At 36.9% G+C, this 24,048-nt stretch overlaps 1 protein-coding gene across 1 annotated transcript; it reads left to right on the forward strand.

The window, feature by feature from the left end:
* The first annotated feature begins 1,882 nt into the window (after nucleotides 1-1,882).
* On the forward strand, nucleotides 1,883-18,665 carry LOC140242182 (uncharacterized). Its single transcript, XM_072321946.1, has 3 exons — nucleotides 1,883-2,101; nucleotides 17,888-17,983; nucleotides 18,543-18,665. The coding sequence occupies exons 1-3, from the start codon at nucleotides 1,883-1,885 to the stop codon at nucleotides 18,612-18,614; spliced, it is 387 nt and encodes a 128-aa protein (XP_072178047.1). The 3' UTR covers nucleotides 18,615-18,665.
* The last annotated feature ends 5,383 nt before the right edge of the window (nucleotides 18,666-24,048 follow it).

Consider the following 24,048-nt stretch of genomic DNA (forward strand, 5'->3'; position numbering starts at 1 on the left):
TGTTTGTGTCTACACAAGCAAACGCACATTTTCTGTCTTTGTGGGAGCTAATATTGATTCATATTTTCCCAAAGAATAGTCTGTGATATATTTCTCTCTCTCTCTATCACTCCTGCTCTGCCTTTTTCCAGAAATCACTAACTCCTCCTTAACGCGTCGGCGGAAGCTCCATATACTATCGACTTAAAAGGAGCACAAAAGATTGACGGTTGATTTGTAGAATGAAAGATGAAATCTCTTCTCTATTTTGGTGTACATTTTCCTCATGAAGGAGATTTTGAGTAGTTGCTATAGACTTTGTTCAAAGTGCGTCATAAGTTGCGTACACATGGCAATACAAGTATATCAGATATTGGAAACAAAATAAGAAAACAGAGATTGCCGTATATTGTTTGTGTTTCTTTTTTATTGAAGCATTTTTATCAGAAATGAAGTGAATGAGTGAAAGGGGCGATGAAATTACACAAAGATATCACCGCTATACTTGCAATTGAAAAAGAAAAATAAAAAAAATCTGGAAATTGACCATTGAGATGTATTATACTCAGGTTCACGAAAATGTTTTATCCTTTACTGTATTCATATTAATCTAAATAAGTAAATGAATGAATAAAGAAATAATCGTATATAATGCATAATGCATTTACATAAATATGGGTGTGTGAATAGTTGTGTATATATGTGAAAGACAATAAACGCCACAGACAATTTCCGCTTGTGGTTTCTGTTGATAGCTTGCCAAATTTTTGTTCTTTTTCTGTGAGGGGGGGGGGGGGGTGTTTGATTTACGTCATGAATGCACAAACGCTGTTAATTGTGTCTTAGGTTAAAATAGGACGAAACTTCGTGTATAAAAATCAGAGATAGGGCCTATTTACGAGACCTTATCAGCTTAAACACCTTATCCACACACCCCGAAATCCACCTGTTCACACCTACACATGCTAACAACAAATCGTAATCAAACAGTATGCAGAGTATGGTAGCATCAATGCATCTTAAAGTATAACGGTATAGTAATGTAAATTGACAAGATGGGGTACTTTATTTCTGTTCTGTTCTTGTGTGTATGTGTGTGTGTGTGTTTGTGTGAGGTGTTTTTTTTTTTTTGCTATTATAGGTAAATTTGGTAGTTTTCAGTCTTATTGTCATAGGGAATGGATTGATTGATCGGATATTATCATTATTTTTAATGTTTATTTTCTATAATAAATTGTTTTCTGAAGAGCTAGCTGAGGTAATTAGCGTAGACGTTTGTAACTCATACTTTTTTAGATAATATATTAGTGCACTTCTTAAAATCTTATACCAGAGGGATTTAGAGTTACATCAAAGGTTTAATTCATGAACTTTCGACACTGCGTCATCAACCTTTAGAAGTTGATGTCAACTTCAACTGCAGGCTCATATTTTTTATGTTGTATTTTGTTTTGCTATGACAGTCAAACAGCAATGAAATGAAAATGAAGGCATTATTTTCTACTTCAAGTCCTCTATGGATTTCGTTCCCGAAATAACGTCAGTGGTTTGATGTTTAGTCGTCTTAAATGTCCTATCAAGCATACAAGCATGTACGAAAAAAAGAAGAAGATATAACTGAAAAAAAAAATAAACATAAGCCGAAGCACATCAAAGCGGAGTAAACACATACAAGTGCTCACTCAAACTTTCGCTTGCTTATAACAGCGATCGGATGCGTTAGTTATGACGACATTATTGTCAAGAATTGCGGGGTAACGTCACGCATCTTGCGCAACAGCGCCAGTCTCATCTCTCGTGCGCGTCACACACCTCAGTCTCTGATAAAAGCGAGTTCCCGCTTGTGTGTAGCTCTCATTTACCAACAAGTCGCCGTCACACTCAACTCACGCGCAGACGTACAATGAAGAACAGCATCAGTAGCCTAGTCTCCTTCTCAGCCGTCCTGGTGTTACTCGTAATCATCAGCGAATACGCGCCACGAACGAATGGCCAGGTCCACCACAGATTTAGCGGGTGGCGGCCCGGCGGAAAGCGATCCGACAGCAGCGACCTGAATCAGAACACGAGAACCATCGACAGACCGCCACAACCGTGCCAGTCAAATCAAGACCAAGACCTTGTAAGTTGGAGATGAAGATTGTTTTGTATTGAATTTGTGAAACATAATTTATTATTTCCGAAAGCTGTTATTTTCTTGTTCGCTTGCGTCGTTCCAATCGGAACAACATGAAACATAAGGAGTCATCTGCAATGTTCAGAAACTCCTTGTTTTGATTGACAACTATTCACGTAGATGATAATACGGTCTGTTTCTATCCCGCTTCGATCTAACTTTATACTTACGATGATCGATATTCATGTCTTTGAAGCTTGATTTACACATTGTTTTTTCATTTTAATCAGACGTGGACATGTTAAATTGTCAACAACTAGAAGTATACAAGTTTGTTCGGAGCGCAGATATCACAAGTCTTGTCACTAGCGTGAGATTGTTAGATTGTTAAAATGCGAATTTGCCGAAAAAAAAGCCCCTGTTTTCGTGGCAATAATGACAGATTATAGACGGTGACATCGCTATGCATCATGATGGATTCAGCTTGTCCGTTTCTTATATGAAATCAGAACACATCCAAAACAAAACAAAAAAATGCTAAAAGCCTTTAATGTCATCAACCTCCATTGCCAGCCTCGAAAATGCACCCCTACACTTCCAAATACCAGAGAGAAAAAACACCGAGTAAACAAACAAAAAACAAAAACAAATGTGAGTCAAATATTTGAAATGGCTCGTCAAAACATCGATTGTACACTATGTCTTTTAATCTTCTTTAGTGCTTATACTAATCCGAAAAAAGGATCTTTTCATCTGTGAATGGGGGGGTAAGCTTCATAAAATGAAATGAGAGAAATATTTCATCGTTGAATTGCCGGTGGTGTGTGCGTAGGATGTCTGGTTTCAAAAGCTCCTAGTATTTGTGAGGATATTGCAAATTCTTCAGTGCGTGCCGTTGCCATTTCAGTAAAATCATAAAGATGATGATGAATTCAACAAGAGACAGTGGCGGCGTGTCAATGGATTTGATTTAATTTCAAAGTCAGTTTTTTTTTTGCAGTAATAAGAAACTAGTTTTATCTGAATAAGGTAGCTTTGTAGAAGTGACTATGAAGTATAGATTGCTCTTTTTGTCCTTCGTTTCCTTCATTTTTTTTTTCTCAAAAAATAAATTTCGGCTCCTATTAGTTGACTTCATTGGCATGGTGTTGTGCAGACTTTTCAATTAGTGTACTACATTCGACCGCGTCAATGTCAAAGCAAATATTCTGTCAAACCAAATTATTAACAGCTTGACGAAAAAAAAAAGAAGAAAATCGCCAAAATGACCAACAACGATAAGATGGCCTCTGACGTTGGGCAATATTTGTTTTTCTTTTCATCTTTATCATTTTGGATACGTTATACAATTCTTAGTATATGCCTGACCATTCCATGAGCTCTGAAAGCACTTGTGAAGCCCTTGTCAGGAAAGCCTGAAAGAACCGCCGAACATTGTTTTCCTGATTTTGGTGGTGTAAGATTCCCCACATTACAAGATTCTTTCAGTGACATGAAAATTCTCACACTTTATTATTGCTTCGAGAAAATTGCTCTCAAGTTATATGCAAACAAGCCATGGGAGCACAATAATTCAGAAAACCATAAAAAAGGTACTTTTCTAAAAATCGATTTCTTTTTTTTGTTGGCAGTTTTACCAAACGTGAAAATGGCTTCTTTTTTGTTGGTAGTTTTACCAAACGTAATAGTTCGTATAGGAAAAATGTTAAAGTTTCTGTATTTGTACAAATATCAAATTCAATTGTTGTTTTCCAATTAGATTACCGATCTGCTGATTTCTTTTTATTATAATCATTATCATTAGGTCAACGTAGTGACTGGTCATACCGGAGTGTCATAGAGAAGTCATGCCACTGATACATGGCTGGCCCGCTGTGAGAAACTAATGATTTTATTAAATTTCGAGATGGCACGATGCGACACTTTACTCGACAGTTTGAATTAGACCTGTTATCTGTTGCCCGGAACAGTTTGCTGAGATGCTCATGTTTGACAGTTATCTTAGCACCAGGGTGTAGGTTGGACCACTGGCACGACAGTGTCAGTGGAAGTCGACGTCATATGCCATTTTTTTCAGATATCCTCTTTGTACTGTGGTAGAAGGTAGGAGGGATTTTCCTACTGGCTTGAATAGGTGTCTTCCGATAAGGGAGTCTATTCCTCCCTTCTCCGTCATCTTGGTGGGGGGGGGGGGGGGGTAAATTTGCCCCTCTCCTTCTTCACTCGCACCACTGTCACATCAATTCACACTCTCACTTTCATCTTGCGCTTTGGGCGTAGGATGTTTAATTCAATCAGCTACACGGTGAATCGAAGCTGCGTGTTTTGTTGCTTCTTTTTCTTTTTAGACACTGCCGTCGTTATAGAACTGGGGTAGGAGAGCAATAGCATTCATGAAAATTAGTCATTTCCGCTCGGAGAACATTGGGTATTTAATAAAGAGGTAAAGGTAGAGTACTGCTACCATCATCTCATTGCATCCGTGCACAAGGTTATCTACCGTTGCATACACAGAATAGCACCGCGGCGCCAAAAATTGCATTGTATTGTGACCGAAAATTATTTGGCTCTCTGCACTTATGTGAAGCATCCATTATTATTATTATCAGTATTTTGTGATGAAAGTCCTCAAACGCTTAACTTTTTGAATAACAAAAGTGAAACGGAGCAAATCAAAAATCGAATGACAAGTTCTAATGATGATTTATCAAAACTTAAACAAATACCAAAGACTTACCAGAAACGACTTTAAAGCACAAAAAAAAAAATGATAGAGTAGAGTTTAGCAGATTTTGAGAGGATGTGAATTCCAAGAAACGGAACGAAGGAAACATCGCATGACATTTTTAAGCAGTTCAATCGATGATTTCCAAAAACTCAAACAAATGTAAAAAAATTTACGAGGAACAACATTAAAGCAGAAAATGAAAGATTATGGCGTTTAGTAAGCTTTGAAAAGAAGTGAATTCCAAGAAACAAAACATTGTGAAACATGACTCCATCATGATAAAGGAATAATTATGTCTTGTACACACCATTTCCAACACTTCTTCATGTATATGTGGACATATTGAGATTAATATAGCGTGACCAGAATAAACACTGTAAGCTAAACACCTGTAGAACTCTCAATACTTTACACGTGCTACACACACCGGGTGTTTAGATGTTAAACAAAGTGTTTAGATTTTCAACACTGTGTTTAGTTCACAAACATGTCGCATGTCGCATTTTTTACAGTATAGTAACACTCTGCTCTTTTCTTCGTAAATGGAACCTGCAGTCATGACTACGATGCATAATATCCCCTCGTAATCCCTCTGCATGAAGAAATTAAGAGGAAGATAAAGAGAACTGTTTATATGTCAACGCGACTCGCAATTTAAATGGATGCGGTAGTATTTCTTGCGGGGAAAAAAAAAGGGACATCGTTGACACTGCCTTGCACAAGTGGCGTATTTCCCCAACCCTCGAGGCGTTGTGTCGTGTGTTCGTACCTAGACTATTCCTGTGCGCCTGAGTCGATTGCATTTCCGATGACAGAGCCAGGGTCCGCCGCCACAATCAGGTAAAACCCGGCTAACGCTTGGACGTTTTCCAAAGGATAACATTTGGAAATGGAGCTTTGGATCATGTATACGTGAATTTCACATGCTTACGTCTCTTTCATCCCTTCACTAGAAAAAGAATAATAAATAATAATAAATAATGTTTGTCATTTTGGCATTGCATCTTGTTGCATTTACATAAGACTGCATTTGTCGTTCAAATATCTGCGTTTTCTATCTAACAGTGGACATTAAGACCGAGTATGATGATAATTTATACTTCTCTTTATGTTTAGGCGAATCAAATGTGCAGCCAGTCCACAATGAATATTGACTTACTGCGATTGGACTATTTATGTAACTAACGACTTACGACTGTTTCATAGGCCATTTCTGTCTTTAAATCGTAACGCACCTGCCGCTCTGGTGAGAAGAACGAACAAATCACGTATAAGCCTCCATTACCTTTATGGAATAGCTAATTAGACGTATTTGGGATAACAAGCATCGGATTACGCGCTGGCAGTCGTAGCTGGAGATCCTACACGAATACATTTAACTTCTCTCCGTACCTGTTCAAGAATTTTCGATTTAGTCTAGATTTTACCGAAAGACATTCCGACAGCAAGCCATCTGAATAAAACAGGGGAATCGTGGTAAAATCCACCATATCAGTTAACAATTGAGATGCATCTTAAAGGCACTTAGGCATCAAACGAATTTTGGTTTGCTCGTTCGTTAGTTTGTTTATTTGTTTTTTCCTGAGGCGTTAGAGTGGGCAATGAAAGCGCCCGAGAAGAAGAAGAAATTAAACCAGGTAAAACAAACTAACAAGATCATGTTGGGTGACACGTTTTTCTCAAAGGCTTGCCCATGTTTTATTTTCCACGAATGCAAAGTTTAATTCATGTTTTATGCATGGCAGTTGCAAGATTCGAACACAATATCGGTTCGAAATTGCAGCAACAAGAATTCGTCACAAAATGAACGATTGTGAATGGCAGTTGGTCACGATAACACGATAAACTGACTAAACCGCATGTAGATGTTGAATAATGAATGAATGAAATGCAATACCATTGTAAATTTGCAGACCCACCGCGTAAGAGAAATAAACAGTCTCACACAACCTGCAAACACACACACACACACACACACACACACACACACACACACGCACGCACAAGTCGTCACAAAGATTGAGAAAATAACAAGAGGTGAGAAACAAACTATCATCACCTTGAAATTGGCAAGCACTGAAACAAAAGAACACAAGAAACAAAACCCCAGACACTGCCGTGATATAATCAGACAACTACTCAACGGATTCGTATGCAACAAGCGCTTACAACGTCCTGCCACTGAAGGCTCCTTTAACGTCGGGCATTAACCAAGATCTTTCACATCTAATGAGGACATTTAGGCGGGAATCTGGGCCAGTGGGAAGTGGCAAAGTGGTCATTTATGAGACTGACTTTGACAGATTTCTCCGAAGAGTAGGACGGGATTAAAGGGGTGATATAGTGTTGGTTGAGATGGGAATTCAGATTTTAACTTTTTTGCGAGATAATTAGAAACCACTTATATGAAAAATTAAAGAGCATAAGATTCTAAGAGCAATTCAGAGTTCATTTGATGAAAATTGGTTTTGAAATGGCTGAGATATCCAACAACAAAGAAAAAAAAATGTCCTAATAATAGGTTGGTCCAAACTTTTAATAGGGATCTCTTTGTTTCTGTATATCTCTGTCATTTCAAAACCGATTAATCAAATAAACTTTAAATTCCTCTTAGAATTATGTGCTCTTTAATATTTCATTTACGTGGCTTCTAATCAATTCGTAAAAGTTAAAATCTGAATCCCCATCTCAACTAACACTGTACCATTCCTTTAACGATATACAGCAGTTGACATTCAGAGCCTGGACATAATTCATCAAACTTGAAATATGAAGACAGTCATTTAGTTGGAAGATGGCATACTAATTGTCTTTCACACCCACCCTATACCAGACATAAATTATTCATGACGTTTGCCTTATTTTTTTTTTCACAATCAAAATTCTTGCCAATGTTCAAATCATGATTCAAAATATTCGGACCTAGTGCGGATTCTCCTCTAGGTGTACGGTTTCGAGCCAAAATTCATCTTCAGTGCCCCTTACTTGGTTGCAAAACAGGATAGGAAGGGGTCACCCGTCTCGGCTTGTCCCACTTGTTGTAATCGAGTCCTCTGCAAAGCTGCTCTGATTCCCTTTTGGCTTCATTTCCAGGGTCCAGCTGATAATAAATCCTTCGGGCGTATCTTTTAGCTAAACTGAAGCGAGGAGAAAGATTTAGCTACGACTTATATCGTTGTAGATGTTGTAGATGGTGAAGTGAACATGAATAGAATTAATTATCATTACTATAAATAATCATCAAGTAATCCTCGTTCTACCAGCACAGCTGTCGTAGGTATTACCATTAACATTATCTGGGTTTTAGGCATTGAAAACTGAAGCTATAAAAATGTTTGTTTTGCTTTATCTTGTTTGCTTTTTTTTAATACATAAGTTGAAAAGTAAAAACTTGAGTCATTTTCGTGAGACTCTATACAATACAGAAATGGATTCATTACCACAGTATAACTTGATGGGTTGCTCCATCGATTTTTGTTATATACCAAGTTATGTTTTCTTTGTTTAGGATTTTTTTAGAACAATTCATTACCTAAGAAAGATTCACTGCGTTGTCATGACATGCCACGCCGTGCTTTACCATGAATTGCAATCGTTTTTGTCAAATTCTTTTTTAAACATTTTTTCTTTGCATTGTACTTGTCATTTTACACGTGCAACTTGATGTGTTCCCCTTAAAAAATACAGCATGGTTTATCAAAAAAAAAAATTGAAAATAGATGAATTCAAATGAGAAATTTAAATGTAAGCAAATCGATTCATTATAAATAGATTCCTTAAACACTATTCATATCTAAAAGAAACTCATTAAACTTTTGTAAACATAACACTCACAGTAAAACTCGGGTTCGATTACTTAGACATGCCGCTTCATATCAATCACTATACGATGTATCCTCTATGACGTTATCTGGCAACGTTGTTCGCCTGTGACGCGAAACTGAGTGTAAAGAAAACTGAATGAAATATTTATAAATCTGTTTTGCTTAACATTGAGAAATTTCAAAGGCGGAAGCGCATTTGAGACATTGATATGAAAGATATCAGATATCATAAGACTCTTCCATGTGTCACAGTTACAACTTATTTTTTGTGTGTCTTGAGAAAGGAAGTAAAATTATCATTATTTTTTAAGGTCATTATCTTGAGAAGTAATTGTAAAAGTTGCATAATTCTTTCTAATTGATTTGTTTTTATGGCTCTATCATTATAATCAAAAGTTGTTCTGTTGACATCTTGTCTAAATGCCTGATAGTTTCACGGATGCACTGAAACACCAGCATTTGCAAAATACCAATATAATTTAGACGCTATCGCTAGAAATGTGCAGCGATGTTAATTATTCATCATAGCATCATTATTACATCATAAATAATAATGCCATTGATGAGTGCTGATCTACGATTAAAGGTTGTTATATCATCGTATCCGTCATCACAAAACGTTCTTGACCCTGCTACTCGGTTGAATTGTATTCAAGGAAGTAATTAAACCATCGGATCCATGTTATCCTTGATGCACGTGTAGACTAAATTTTAAGTCCGTTTTGCTGATGGCGCCGACGCGGCTCATCAAGTCTTGGTTTATCTCATATCAAACAACAACATCAACAGCACCAATCGGGAAGCGTCTCTTTATACCGTTCATTGCCAATGTTCACCGCCCTGTGTCTCTGGCGCACTCTCTTCTCGGAAAGTACCTCTCCTCCAATCTGCCGATTTATTTAACAACCTTGACTATACGCACTCGGGAAATAATGATACGGAAAACAAGTGACCAATATCCTGTCGTCATTTTTAAGAGCACCCTAAAAGTTTTGCCTCTGGATGGTGTACAGCTGACTTCCGCTTCTAAAGAAAAGAGATGGTGTTATTTATTGAACTCGAGCAGGTGGCTCCGTGCATGAATCATTCCTCAAAAGTCAAACGTGTATTTTGACAACGATTGACTGGTTTATCTTCTCTCTATCCAGAATCATCAGAATACGAGAAATGGTCTCTTAGCAACCCCAAATTATAGTTGATAACCTTAACCCACGTTTGACTTTGAGTGATTGACTCTGAATAGTGTCTGTAGAGATCAATGGACGAGGATATGATTACAAGACTTGCATCAAACTCAAAAGTGGAATTTGACTTCATACGAGCAACTTTGCTTGTGATTGCAATGCTGCACAGTATATCATTTTTGGAAAAAAAAAAAACGTATAGATCGCTAAAACGCTGACCACTGTTAAACTCGGTGACTTGAGAAAAAAAAAAGATTTGTAAGAGAGATTGATCATAACACTACTGATCCCCTTAACCCATGTTTTATATCGGACAGGCTATGCTTATACGGGATGATTATATAAATCCTCCCATATACGCCAACTCTAAACTTCAGATTCAAATTGAACATCAGCTTTTCTTTTCCGTTTTCGCATGAATTCCTTAAAAATGGGTTATTGTTATACGGAATAAAAAGCGTCAGAATGAGTCTCGCGGGACCTCTATCAACAAGCTATAAAAGATTACTATTGAAATAGAGAATGCACACGGGGGTGTTTGTAGATCATTAAGGACACTGAAACAGTACTTGGTATTAATATTTTCAATATATCCTTAATGCAAAATAAGATACAGCAGATGAATGTATGAACAAATGAATAACTGAACTACGAAATGTTTCTCACTTGAAAAGTACAAACATATCATTAGTTGTCTCTGTCCACTTCTGTATCATCACTCAAATCAAATAACTTTCACTTATATGACTTATGTAAATTTTGAAGATACGACGGTAGAGAATATGGCATAAGCACTGTTGTGCTTACTTCCAGGAATTCAAAACTTTACAATGCCAGAAAAGCACTGCTTGTAGATAAGGATATCTCGAAAATTACTGAAGAAAGCACAAAAGAAAGACAAGAAGAAAGAGGAGTAATTCTCGAATGTATATAGCTTGAAAGACAAAGACATGATGATCTGCAACAAAGACATGATGATCTGCATCAAAGATTTAGGACGCATTCAGGAAGAACACCGTTATGATCTTACTGCTCTTTGGGCAATCCAATGCCATTCAGCATGTTGTCTTTGCGAACATAAGATCACGTTTTCTTAAAAAAAAAAAAAAAAAGACATCGTAAACTCTCGATCCCCCGTTTTCGTAGTGACCATTACGCAAGTATGGTTCTGTTATGAGGCCTTTATTGAGGAATGAAGGTACAACCAAGCATTGGTTGGGTTTTTGTTTCATCTGCATATGATGAATTATGCCTTTAACTATATACTGTTGAAATAAATCGTTTAGCTAATAATCTACTACAATATTTTAGTTTTTTGGTCCAAAGTATAATTGATAGTGAGAGCATCACCTTAAAAAGTTGTAAATGTTAAATTGAATTTTGGACTTTTGTTTTCTTGCTTTATGTGTTTCTCTTTATTCGAACACAAGTAAACAGCTCAGCAAAATTCGAAATGTGTCTTTAATTGACTTCTGTAATTCCCATCACATCATAAAAAAAAAAAAATGACACACCAGGATCACCCGTCTCCCATAGTCATTTCAAGCTCTAATTCTTTTGGTGTAAATCGAGAACCGGATTCAGAACGGGGGCACCATAGTAGTATGGATAAGCCTCTAGATGAGGACAAAAGGGCACCTACTGTATATCTATGGGCTGTGGAGTGCGATTCCACACCATGCTCAAGTTTGATTTGATAATTAAAGTGAAGTAAAAATGAAACAAGAAAGTAATGGGATGTTGAAATTTAACAGCGACACAGCAAATTTCATCAGGAACAGCCTGTGGAAATTTATAGAAATAATCGTGTCGTTGCCTGCACGGACCTCCCATTACAATATTTATAATTTGAAAGTCTTCACTCAGGTTCCTCATTTGACATCATAATCTGAATTATGGAAATTCTGATAAGTATAGCACATCAGAACTGATCACCAGTCGGTCGTAAGTTGTTCGTAACTCTACGAACAACTTTATGAAACAGGGCCCAGTATTCTTTACATCAAATAATGTTTATTCTGTTGCAATAACCCAACATCGATGGTTTCAAGGGGAAACGATAGTACAGGGTGGTTATAAAATCATCGACTTCAAACATTATTGCAATGTTATATTTCATGCACATATATTGATTTAAATTGATGGCGTCATTACTTCATTTTATTTGATTCCGACAAACACTTTCGGCGAAAATAATAAGCAACTTTTAAATCATATATGTAAACCTTATTTCAAATCCGCTTTGGATAAAGCTTCCAACTGTCCAACACCACGTTCGTACGATTTGATGCTCATAGGTATTTTAGTCAGCTTTAAAGTGGAATGAGATAGATGCCTTGAATAGGAAGTCTTGAGTGTCTGCATAATGAAGACAATTGTCTTTTTTCTTGTAACGTCCCTCTTGACCGGGAAGTGAACATGTATACCCGGCACTGCTGGGGGTCATGGTAATGGCGGGAGCGTCTGGACAAGAGCAGTGCTAACACTGCTAGGTAAACATGACCGTATTATTATCATCATTATAATTTTAATACACATGTTGAGGTCTGGAGAATGTTTAGGCCCGCTGAAGGGATGTTCAGACTGGAAATCTGGATTCTGATGAGACATAACATGTGATCCGTTACAAAAATCTATACGCGAAAACTAAATGATAAAACTACTGTGTAACAAATTCGTCTTAATGGTTTTAAACTGACTTGTATGTTAACTTATCATGAACTGAAAGTTAATTTACTGAATGAACCTGAACACAATTTCCCTTTGTTTTTAAATAATGATAGCAACAAAGATGTAGACGAAAAGATTATTGCTTGCTGAAATATATTCAGTTATATTGTGAAATTAGGGAGGATGATAAATTTGATAGGTGATTTCTTAGGGACTGATTGTGTGTTTTTGTTTTGAATATGTGTGTAGATTCTTTCTTTTTTTTTATTCTACAGCTAGTGCCTTGAGATTGATTTCCCAGGTATCCAAAAAAAAAAAAAAAAAAGACAGCTTTTGGTTGAGTGAATGAAGTACCTCAAATATCTGATTTCTATTCCTGATTATTCAGGCTTTTGTATACCCTGCGTCTCTTTATTTCTGCATTTTCATGCAGTCTTGGCTAGCTGGTGTAGTAGAGCGACTTATCAGTATTCTGTATCGGAAAACAAAACTCTTAAGGGTTCTTGGAATTTGACCTATGGAGAGATGACTACCTTGTTCTTGCCCCGTGATGAGTAAGACGGCTCTATTTGGTCACTTACGTGTATCACTTTCCAATTGGATGGCGCAATTATGTGTTCACATCCATTCTACGATCGTGTTTCTGCAGTTGGTGGACAAATCTCTCTTTTTTGTCTGAAATGCTCACAAAAAAAAACCCCACACACTCACACACACACACACACATGTGGACTTAGCATAAATACATACGAACAGTTTAAAGGGATGGTACAGTATTGGTGGAGATGAGAATTGGGTTTTTAACTTTTTGCGAGATACCAAGAAAATACGTATGAAGTAGTACAGAGCGTACCATCTTCAGAGGAATTCAAAGTTTATTTGATGAAAATCGGGTTTGGAATGACTGAAACATCCAAAAACAAAGTAAAACAAAGCGATCATAATAAAGTGTGGGTCCCACACTTATTAGAATCGCTCTGTTTTGGATATGTCAGCCATTTCAAAACCAATTTTCATCAAATAAAAGTTGAATTCCTCATGGAATTACATGCTCTTTCATATTTCATAACAGGTTTCTCATTATCTTACCAAAAAATGTAGGTCTCAATTAAATTAGGTCTCAACCAAAATTATACGATCCCTTTAAGCAATCACAAATTCCAAACACTTTTGCGCACACAGTCAGACACGCACACACCCATGCACGCACGCTCGCACGCACAAACACACACACACACACACACATATATGCATGACTCTTAACATATCTTCCGATCAGCCGCAAATGAACTTCTCGGCGGGTAAATGGCTTAAAGCGACCTTGCCGTCCCGACCTCAAACCGTTTGAGAATTCAAATGCCGCAGCATTTTGAGGATGAGTTACCTCGCGAAATGAGAGCAAACCTGAGAGGGCAGAAAAAAATCGTCGCCTAAATAACTTTATTTACCCTATATCACGAAACCAAGTTGTTAGGACGGGGGCATGTTGAACCCTCACGTGATAAGGGGTGCACGGGGGAAACAAAGGCCTCGTTAACCTCGTCTTGGGCGCTATTTGCCCATTGGCGAGATTTATCAGGCTATGTACACCCAGAGAAGAGGGGCGAGGAGTTTGTTTTTCATAATGTTCGGAGTGGCACCAGTAACCATACATCGTGCAGGGAATGCGGGGAGCATTTCTGCGGCTGATTGGCATGCTGCTGCAACGAAACAATCCTGCTGGAAAGAACACAGTGTCCCATAGTGTGAAAAACACAGTGTGAACACAGTGTGAAAACATTGTGAACAAAGTGTGAAATCTCTTCTCACTGTTAAATTCGAGCATTTTTACAGTGTGAATATAACGTGAGTCACCAATTCACAGTGTGAAACAAAGCATTACTGTGTGAACACTGTGAAAACCACACCACGGTGTAAAATCATCTTCACATTGTTAAATTCGAGCGTTTTCACATAGTCGACTTTGTGAACACACTGTGAACACACTGAGAACACACTGTGGGACACTGCGTTCTTTCCAGCAGGAAAGACTCAACACAAACAAACACACATAATACAAATCTAATTTTCAATTAATCAGTTCTTTATGCTCAATTCTTTTCTATCTATTACCATTATCTTCTTTTTTAAAGTTTTTTTTTTTTTTTTTTTTCAAAATGGAAAGTCTGAAACTCAAGCACGAAATTATAAGGCAGGAATTTTGCTACGGGAGTTACTAACAAGATATTCTGATGAAAAAAAAGAAGAAAGAAGCTTAAGTATTACAAAAAAGAATGCATAGAATTTTAGTAATGATTGTCCTATATGCTAAATTTCTACTTTCGCGTATCTGCAGAAAAAAAGATCTTTCTATTAACTTTACTTATTGTTTGTCACATTGTTGCCAGTCGCAAAGCTTGTCATAAACATTTTGATCCCAAAAGAGTTCCAAAGATGTGTCCATCCTTAATATTGCGAGTTTCTGTCAGAGGGTTCTTAAATGGACTTCATTCTCTGTGCTTAAAAAAACGAAAAAGAAAAGTGTTAGCCTGTAGGTTTGCGTGTTTTTTTTTTTTCTAGATAGAGATCCTTGACATCTTTTCCACAAAAAGATACTAAACTTTGAAAAAAAAAGTTCCTGTTTGTTTTTTTTTTAATCAAGGAATCAGTCATTGTAAGCGTTTTAACCGCAGACGATCGCCTTTTTTTAAACAAATTTTCACGGTCTTGTTAAAGTAGGCGAGTAGATGTATATCGAGTGTTATTCTATCTCCCTTCCCTACATTTCCACACATTATCTTAATACACACATCTACATACACTCACACACAACGCAAGACAATGACCCACGCACATCGACGCGAATCATTCCATTACCAAACCCTTTTCTTCAAATTGGTGAGATAGAGTTTTAAATGATTTATCAGTAAAGCTACCAGTGGTGTTACATTTCACTCGTGTTTTGCTTTGGTCTTTTTTTTTTCTTGTGTTGCTATATTCTACTTCAACTTATTACTTCAGCAGCCTCGTACATGTTTCTGACTTGCGTGATATTACATTCTTTTCTTCTTCTTTTTTTTTTAATTCTATGATTCAATCTTCAACGGGTCACGTTGATTTTGAGTGCAGGTCAATACCCCTCCTCTGCTGTTTGGATTTTAAGGAGATGTAGTCGCCTTGCTAGGTTGTGTGATTTTTACAAGATTTTTGTGTGAATGAGCCTAGATTGACATTGATGCGCCTGTGAATGTTTGGATGTTAACACCCCAAAGGAGAATTATTGATACCATTGGGACGTTTTGAGGTGCACTGATGTTTTGAAGAGTTAGGCTAGTACCACCATTCTTCTCAGTTTTTATAAATCATCATTCATACCAACCATCGTGGCATATGAAATTCTTCAGGCAATGAGATTCTCGACATGTATGGCAAGAAGAAATAATGTGCAGAACTTTTTGTTCAGATGATGCAGCAGTTTGATCTTTGACTCAACTTTGTTCCTGTTTTGCCTGCTACAGACTAACTCAGTCTGTGAGTGGTGTTATGAGTTTGTGCCGAAAAAAAAAAAAAGGTGTTGATTTTACAATGACATTTGTTGTACGGTTGTTGGTGATGTCATGTGAACACAGATGAATGTACGTTTCTGCTAATCTAACAGCCAGGAAAGTAGGATCAACTTGTAAAATACCCCTAAGCTTCAATATGCAGCTGTTTAATCACAGACTCATAGCTTGAAAGGCGGGCGTAAAATTGAGCCTTGCCTCTAATTCAATGCGAATAATGTTCTGCTGATGATTTGCGTTCCTTGGCACACTGACATGTATGTATTTGGTAATGATCGTAGCGAAAGAGAGAGAAAAGAAAGATAGACGGGGTGGACTGAAATGAAAGTACAGTGCTGTTACATCACGAGAGAAGCCAGTCAAGCGAGAGTGAATAAGTTGAGGTACAGGGCGAAGAGGGTTGCAGGGCTTATGCTATGATGAATATTGATGGTTATATTTCTATCACTCGGTGAGATCGCTATCAGGACCTCCCCGCAGAATCTCCCGCGCGAATCTGTCCTCGATGCAGGTAGTGCTACCTCGAGCGTAGAAAAACACAGCACGCTTTTTAGGACCCAAAGTGGCGCCCGTTACGAAGCCAGATAAGGAGAATAGTGACAACAAGAGGTCCGCAAGATCAACGACAAAAAAAAAAAAAAAAAAAAAAAGCACTGACGTGCGACTACGGTAACAATCATTGCAACTTGGCAGCGCGCGTTGTGCAACCTTCTCGAAATCAGTTTCATCTCCAATCCTTTATACACAACATCCGCTTTGATTTTATTTTTTCTTGTATTAAAAGGGAGTGAAACCAATTGGAAGAACGCATCTGATTCTGTTTAACTGCACAATGACTACAAGATTAAACCTAGCAGACGAAAAAAAAAAACAGGCAAAAGTTTCTTGAACATTTGTAAAGATACTGCATACTGCAGTATCCAACGAAACGTACATTGTTGTTAAAGGGGAAGGTGACAGAAAACATTTACATTATGCGATTATAATCAGTTATTTTGACATCTTGTTTCAAACATTCCTTGCAACTGTCAGAATGACGTATTATGATACCCCTTGCAATAGCATTGATGAGCAAATTGAAAACAAAACCTTAAAAGTATTAGTGTGTTTATGGTTACGATTGTAATCAAAGCCTTGTCAGAATACCTTAAAAAGCTGGAAATCGTAACATTTGAAATCATAACGACGCAGTGAAGGTCACCATGGTCTATTAGCAATCTTCCCCCCCCCCCTTCCCTTCCGTCCTCTAGCTTTGTAGCATGCCGGGCATTATCAGCTTGGAATTCATACTAAGTCATTTTGCTGCCTTTATAAGTTGAAGGTCGGAGTTTTTAGGCAGCATCACATCAATTCGACCTCTCCGCTAGCCAACATCGGATGATTGTTATCCACCATAATTCTCCGTGACGTAAATAAAGAGCTTCCTGTGTATTATGTGTATTTTGTCAGCCCACATTCAATAAAACACCTCCCCCCCCCCAAAAAAAAAAAAAGATAAATAAAACAAAAACGTTTCTATGTCTCCTCAAAAATGTGTCTCCGCCACCTCCTCCGTTCATTTTTCAGACACTAGATACGTAACTTAAGCGATTTCCTAATGGTTCTCTCACCAATTTTGTGTTTTCACATTTCGATTGCCCTCAACACGAGGAGACACTCGAATGCCGAAAATATTTTACCGCTGGCTTGAACTTTTCATTTTAAAAACCGACTGTCATAACATCGCACAACCCATCTCCTCCCCCTCCTTTTCGCCTATTAAATCTGGTATGTTTCTTCCAATAACTTTTTCACTCACTGTTCTTTTGTTGTTGTTCTTTTCCTTATATCTTTTCTTCATGCAGGATCAAGTAGACTTTGATATTCTAGGAGACCTGAGAAGAGCAGCTGATCGAATGCGACTTTTGCATCTCTTCAACTTGTCAAAATCGCGGTTGAGTGTGAGCACCCATTTCGTGTCAAATTTCTATCGTCCCGTTTTCTTTACCGAAATCCTAGATACTGGGCTCGGTGCACGGAAGAAACCCTAAAATAACAGTTGATAAACAAACTTTTAAAAAAGATGATGATTATGTGTCAATAATCACTAAATACACTTCCCATCAATGAACATCGTCGTCAGCATAGCAAGCTTAGGTGTTCGTCTTTTGATTCTGATGTTGCGTGATGATTAGTATACTAGTAATGATGTTGGTGATGATAAGGCAGGAAGAAAAACTTAATTAGAAATGAAGATATTTATTTATTATTCTGTTTATATACACGGGAGTGATAATTCTGAATATCACTGATATACATCCTTTGAAATCATGGCAGAGTGATATATTATTTCAAAAATAAGTCATCTCTTAAATCGTCAAGCACTTGGGTCGAACTCTTTCCGAGTACAACTTCAACGAACATTGCTTTGATTCATTTCGCATGTTGCGTTGGTGACCTGATCAGCTGATTTAAGCAATCCTTACTGTTTGTTTTTGTGCATGTGGTTGTGATTTACAGAAAGGATCAACAGAAAACAACGCCGACGATCAAAGACCTACGTACGAGGACTACCTATCAGCGGGCTTATAGAACGCCGACCCCAACTTTTCTACATCTGGATGTCTCACATCTGAAGAAAAAAAAAAGTAGAAGAAAAAACGCAAGAATAAAACCCACAAATAATAGTTTTACTTTCATTTCTCTTTGTCAAGAAAATGACAGCGTTTAAAGTACTTTTGTTCAACTGAAAGAACCTTGATTCATTAGAGAATTAGACGAAGAAATCATTGTGATAGAATAAAGAACTGCATTAGGCAGTATTATGCTCAAAACGGAATAATCACTTTGACGTATAATTCTAAAAAAAGTTTGATAGAACGCCATGCCTCATTTTCAAATCCAACTTATCAATGAAACTAACTTTGCTCCTTGTGATCTACCTGGCCCTGTCAAATTATTTTCCTGTTGGTGGTAAGAACGGTTGAATCAGATGGCTGTTGGATGAACGAAGTTTTATGAACACATAATGAACGAAATAACATGATAATATAAGCGAAGTGGCACCAAAAGGCTTGCTTTACTTGTTCATTTTGTGTCATGATAATATCAGTCCATTAAATCAATTAATGAGTTGGGCTGTGTCATGTGCCAATGATATCATTATTCATAAGAAATTGATTTCGTCACTAAAACAACTACTGTTGTTTCCTTATAGTACATTTGAGAAGAGAAATAAATTGTTAACTACGCAACCCGGTTCTGACAATTCTTATCCCAATCGTGCTCCTTGTCTATGATTGCGCGTCCTAAGAGGCATTGTTCAATATAATCGATATAGGTGCACGGGCGCAAAATGGGCACATGATGTGAGAACACTTTGGTAATACAGGGGAAACATAAAGACGTAATGTGCTAAGCTCATTAATCAAATCATGCGACTTATCGCTCATGTAAACAATTCAGTTCTAAGAGTTTTTATTCCCATAAATCGATGCACCGTTTGTCGAGTATATAAAAAAATGACATACACAAATAAGAAGGGCCTTGAATTAAAAAAAAAAATAAAGTTTTCATCCATGTTCATGAGATTTTCGTTCATTGCAAAAGCCAGATAAACCTTTTCAACTTTCAGAGATTTTAACTGTGTGTTGGTATTTCTTTGTTGAGATCTGGATAATGGAATCGGCATTCCGAGACTTCGCTCTAAAATGAAGGCTCAGTCAAATAGGAGGTCCCTGATAAGAATTTCGATTTTTTTTTTCATTGTCATGTCCTCTTGTACAATCAAATTAAAATGTTGTTCAATGTTTGATATAAAAACTGTTCTCTTGACTAGCCGTGAAGTCTGATTTGCCGTCGGAGTAAACAAAAAAATACTCATAACAATAAGATAACGATTTATATGAATGTAAGCTTCTAAGCCACCATACCAAGTTGAGACAGGTATTTCTTGCACATCAGTATAGCTGTAGCACAACAATTTTGGGACGTTGTTCGAGTGCAAATTATCTTTGTTTATCGCAAAAGATTATGATATGTTCCTCAGTGTACTCTGTCTTGCCGCTTCAATAGGCTATCATGTACTTTATTCAATATATTGAGTTAGGGGTCAAGATCATATACGCTTGAATACAAGTGTACAAGAATTTTCGGGAGAATTACAAGAACTGGTTCACTCCATGATGCCAGGTTATCCCTAACCAATCTAAGAGAAGATATTAGCATATTACATCATTGCATTCAAGAGAGAGGGACAACAAACAGTGGTTTGGCTTCTGTGAGAACGTATGGAAAATTGCAATGTCTTTTTCACTTTTCCTTCATTTTTTTCTTTTTCTTCTTCTTGTATCTTTCCATACACAAAAACGTGAAATTAAGTCTGTGCTTTTGTGACCAGTAATGTTATATATTTTCTTGTATCGTTCTCTTACATACAGCACTTTTCAAATATGGAGGTGCACCTTCTTACATCTCTTATGTTCCTTCTTTAAAAAAGTCGTGAAGATTAAGACGCACAACATCTTTGAGAAAGTAGGTTGCCGATATATAATGTGAACGCTACAGCTACTCTCACAAAATAAAAAGGTTCAAAGTGAAAATTTCGTTAAGTTGTAAAGTCCTTGTTGGAAAGTGGTTACAGCAGTGATGCCCACGTTGTGAATGCTTATGTCATTTGAGTATGTAAAGGGACCCCAGGAGAGAGTTTAATCCTTGTGTTAAATTTAAATCGAAGCCGATCAATGAATTCATACTTCTACTTCTGTCAATTCCTTATGGGTTTGTTTGAAGACCATCTTCTTCTTCTTCTTCTTCTTCTTCTTCTTCTTCTTCTTCTTCTTCTCCCTCTTCTTTTTGGTTTAAACGTTTCGTTGAAGAGTGGATATGGCCATTTTCCAGCCGAATCGGTTCCAGTTCATGCTAACACTTGACATTTTGCCGCCCAAGTTTCCGGGGGGAATTCTGCAGATCTTCAGTAGGTTTGTGCCAAGAAGTTTAGCGACGGCATTGATATTCAATTTTTTCCCTCCCAATTCCCATTATAATCGTTACGGATGGCCGCACTTTCGAGGCAGGGCTAGGCATTTCACGCAGTTGGGACAACTTACTTGCCTGAATTATGCATCTTACATTGTTAATTCATACTCGATACGCATCAGTTCATTTGTCACTGGGGATTGAAATGTACTCTTCTTCTTCTTCTTTCCTCATTTCAGGCGGCAATCCTCGTAGATAATGAATTATTCTGAATCCTGTTCAGTTTGACATTGTCCCAAGTTCAATAATGGTTTTTTGAAGTTGAAATAAATTCATTGTCTAATGTAAATAAAGAAATCTATATCGATTTTCCCACCAATAGAGCGTCAATGTCGTTCAAAACATTGTGTCAAGCTACGTTTGTTATAATTATAGGAAACTGTTTCACCTAGAATATTGTTTTCTTTTTACTTTTATTTGAATTAAAACAAAAAACTTCTTTGAGTTACGTGTTACGATTATGCATGTCAGTTCAGTAAAGGTTTTGTTTCTAAGAAGCTATGGAATGGACAACATATATCGACTTTATTTGCATTTGAGAGTGACTGTTTTCAGTATCTTGGAGATTAGTGTATACATTAAAAAAAAAAAACACACACACACAGTAGACCTATACTATACTGCTGATGCTGACTTCGCTGTAGGCTTGTGAAACAGGTGTATTGGAAACCACCAGGACAACCACTATACAATCATGTCTGAACACGCTTCACAGCCATATCGGATTCCAGATAACTTCGATACCCATACACATAACATTATGCACACGCATTAAGACTACCCTCTTGTACCTGTTATTCACGTAACTGTAACGCTGTTACACATTATTCTCATTATCATTATTAGCCTATTCCTTCATCGCTGTTTTCATCAAATGCGGTATGACATTAATTGCTAAGTGACATCTTGTGTTTGCTCTGTCCATATTTATGTGAGTGTGTTCGGTTTTAGACTGCGTGTGTTTACCAACTGTTTACTGTTAGTATGTGCATGGACCTACTATAGGTCCATGGTATGTGTTTGCGTCTAGTCAGGGTGACTGAAGTGTTCGCTTATGCCATCATACGCTAGTGTATCATGTGCGTGTCTTCGCTATTTTTTTTTTTCTGGGGGGGGGGGGGTCATCTTAAATTTTGCAACTTATTCTACGTCGATCTGAGAATTCTTTGGTGAAAATAATCGTGTAAAGGACATTCGCTCTAATACCACTATGGGACTGACCTGATCAGTAACACGGTGATTTTTTTTTTTCACGTCATTCGGCGGGTGGGACCCGCATGTCCAGGGAATGTAATAACATAGGTTTTTCTCAAGTTTGAGACCTATTTTCTCATCGAAATGATAATAAGTATGTCAGATGTCGCCTTTCGGGCGGGGGAGGACTTTCGCAAATTCCGCTATAGGTCTTCCTTGAGTGGAGATTGACGGGAACTGGTCGTGATTATTTACAGATGTCACAGCCTCAATATTTTGCTTTCAAATTTCGACGCGATAAAGAGACACTTTGGAAACTAACAACATTAGTGTTAATGTAATTGAACATGTTTTCTTGAGAAAATGGTCCAAAAACGATCATCCAGTACATGTCTTGAATGTAGATGACAATGATTTTATTTTATTTTTTTGAAAGACGCATATATTTTTATATATTCCCAAGTTGATTTTTGTTGTGTAAGTCAAAACTTGCCATGCTGAAAGCGCTATAAAAGTGACAAGAACGGAACTTGGATATTTATGGAAAGTGGACATATATATATATATATATATATATATATATATATATATATATATATATATATATATATATATATATATGTATATATATATATATATATATATATTTGTCCACGTTCCATCCACTTTCCATAAATAGACTACAGAAACAGATGATATTTTTTACACGTAGTGCTGATCAATAGATGCTAAAAATGTCGATAGTTTGAGATTCATGAGAGTAATATCTGATGAGTGTTTATCCCAAGGCCCCCTTTCTTCTTCCTTCTGAATTAAGATCTTAAACAGTCTGCAAGAAAATTAGATCCAGTTAAAAGATAAACACATAGAATTAATGCACTTCACATTGTCTACACAGAGATTCGAATAAATCACAAACCATACCATACATACAGTACGTCTATGGGATTTCTTTTGTAAACACCAAAAGTGCATCCCTTATTTAATCAGAATGTTTGAGCTAATTATTTCTAGCAATGTTTACAACTTAATACACATGTCAGTGACATTTCAATCAATTCCATCATTAAAGCACAAACATGTTTTTGCACTTAATGGTGTCTTTAAATCATAAAGAATTCATTTCACGTATATCCACTCTCCGTTCCCTTTTCTCATCATACAGTCATAAACATGTGAACACACGCAAACATTCTTTTCCTTTCTTTCCCCCTTTACTTATCCCTTGTTAGATTTCATTCTATAGAATCTCTACATTCTTATGAAATACAAAAAAAAAAAACTCAACAAAAACTTGTAGGAGGTTTTACATCTAATTCCTTGCATGAAAATAAAGTGGAAGAGAAAGAATTAGGTGGCATGATTTCATGCTTCTATTATATATATATATATATATATATATATATATATATATATATATATATATATATATAACACTGGAGACAGCAAAAGAAAGTACCCACTTCTGTCAAAGGCTGCACACAAAAATTCACCACCTAGAAATAAACAATTTTTGTACACAGGTATGCTGCAATTTCCATTAGTAATCACATACCCAATAGCAAGTGATTATCTTTATTACAAAGAAAAAAAGATGACATGCACAGCATCTTGGTCACTGAATCAAAAGTCACACAATGTCACAGAATGAGCCTTAGAAGCCTTACAAGACGTGGCATAATTTACCCGATGGAAGCTTGCTTAGAGCAGAGTAAAGGAATGCCCAGTCTAAAGAGCTAACTGATTTTATTCTGAGAATTAGCATAATCAGGAAGGATAGCATCCCTAAATACAG

The sequence above is a fragment of the Diadema setosum genome, chromosome 18, assembly GCF_964275005.1.
Source record: "Diadema setosum chromosome 18, eeDiaSeto1, whole genome shotgun sequence".
Classification (NCBI taxonomy): domain Eukaryota; kingdom Metazoa; phylum Echinodermata; class Echinoidea; order Diadematoida; family Diadematidae; genus Diadema; species Diadema setosum.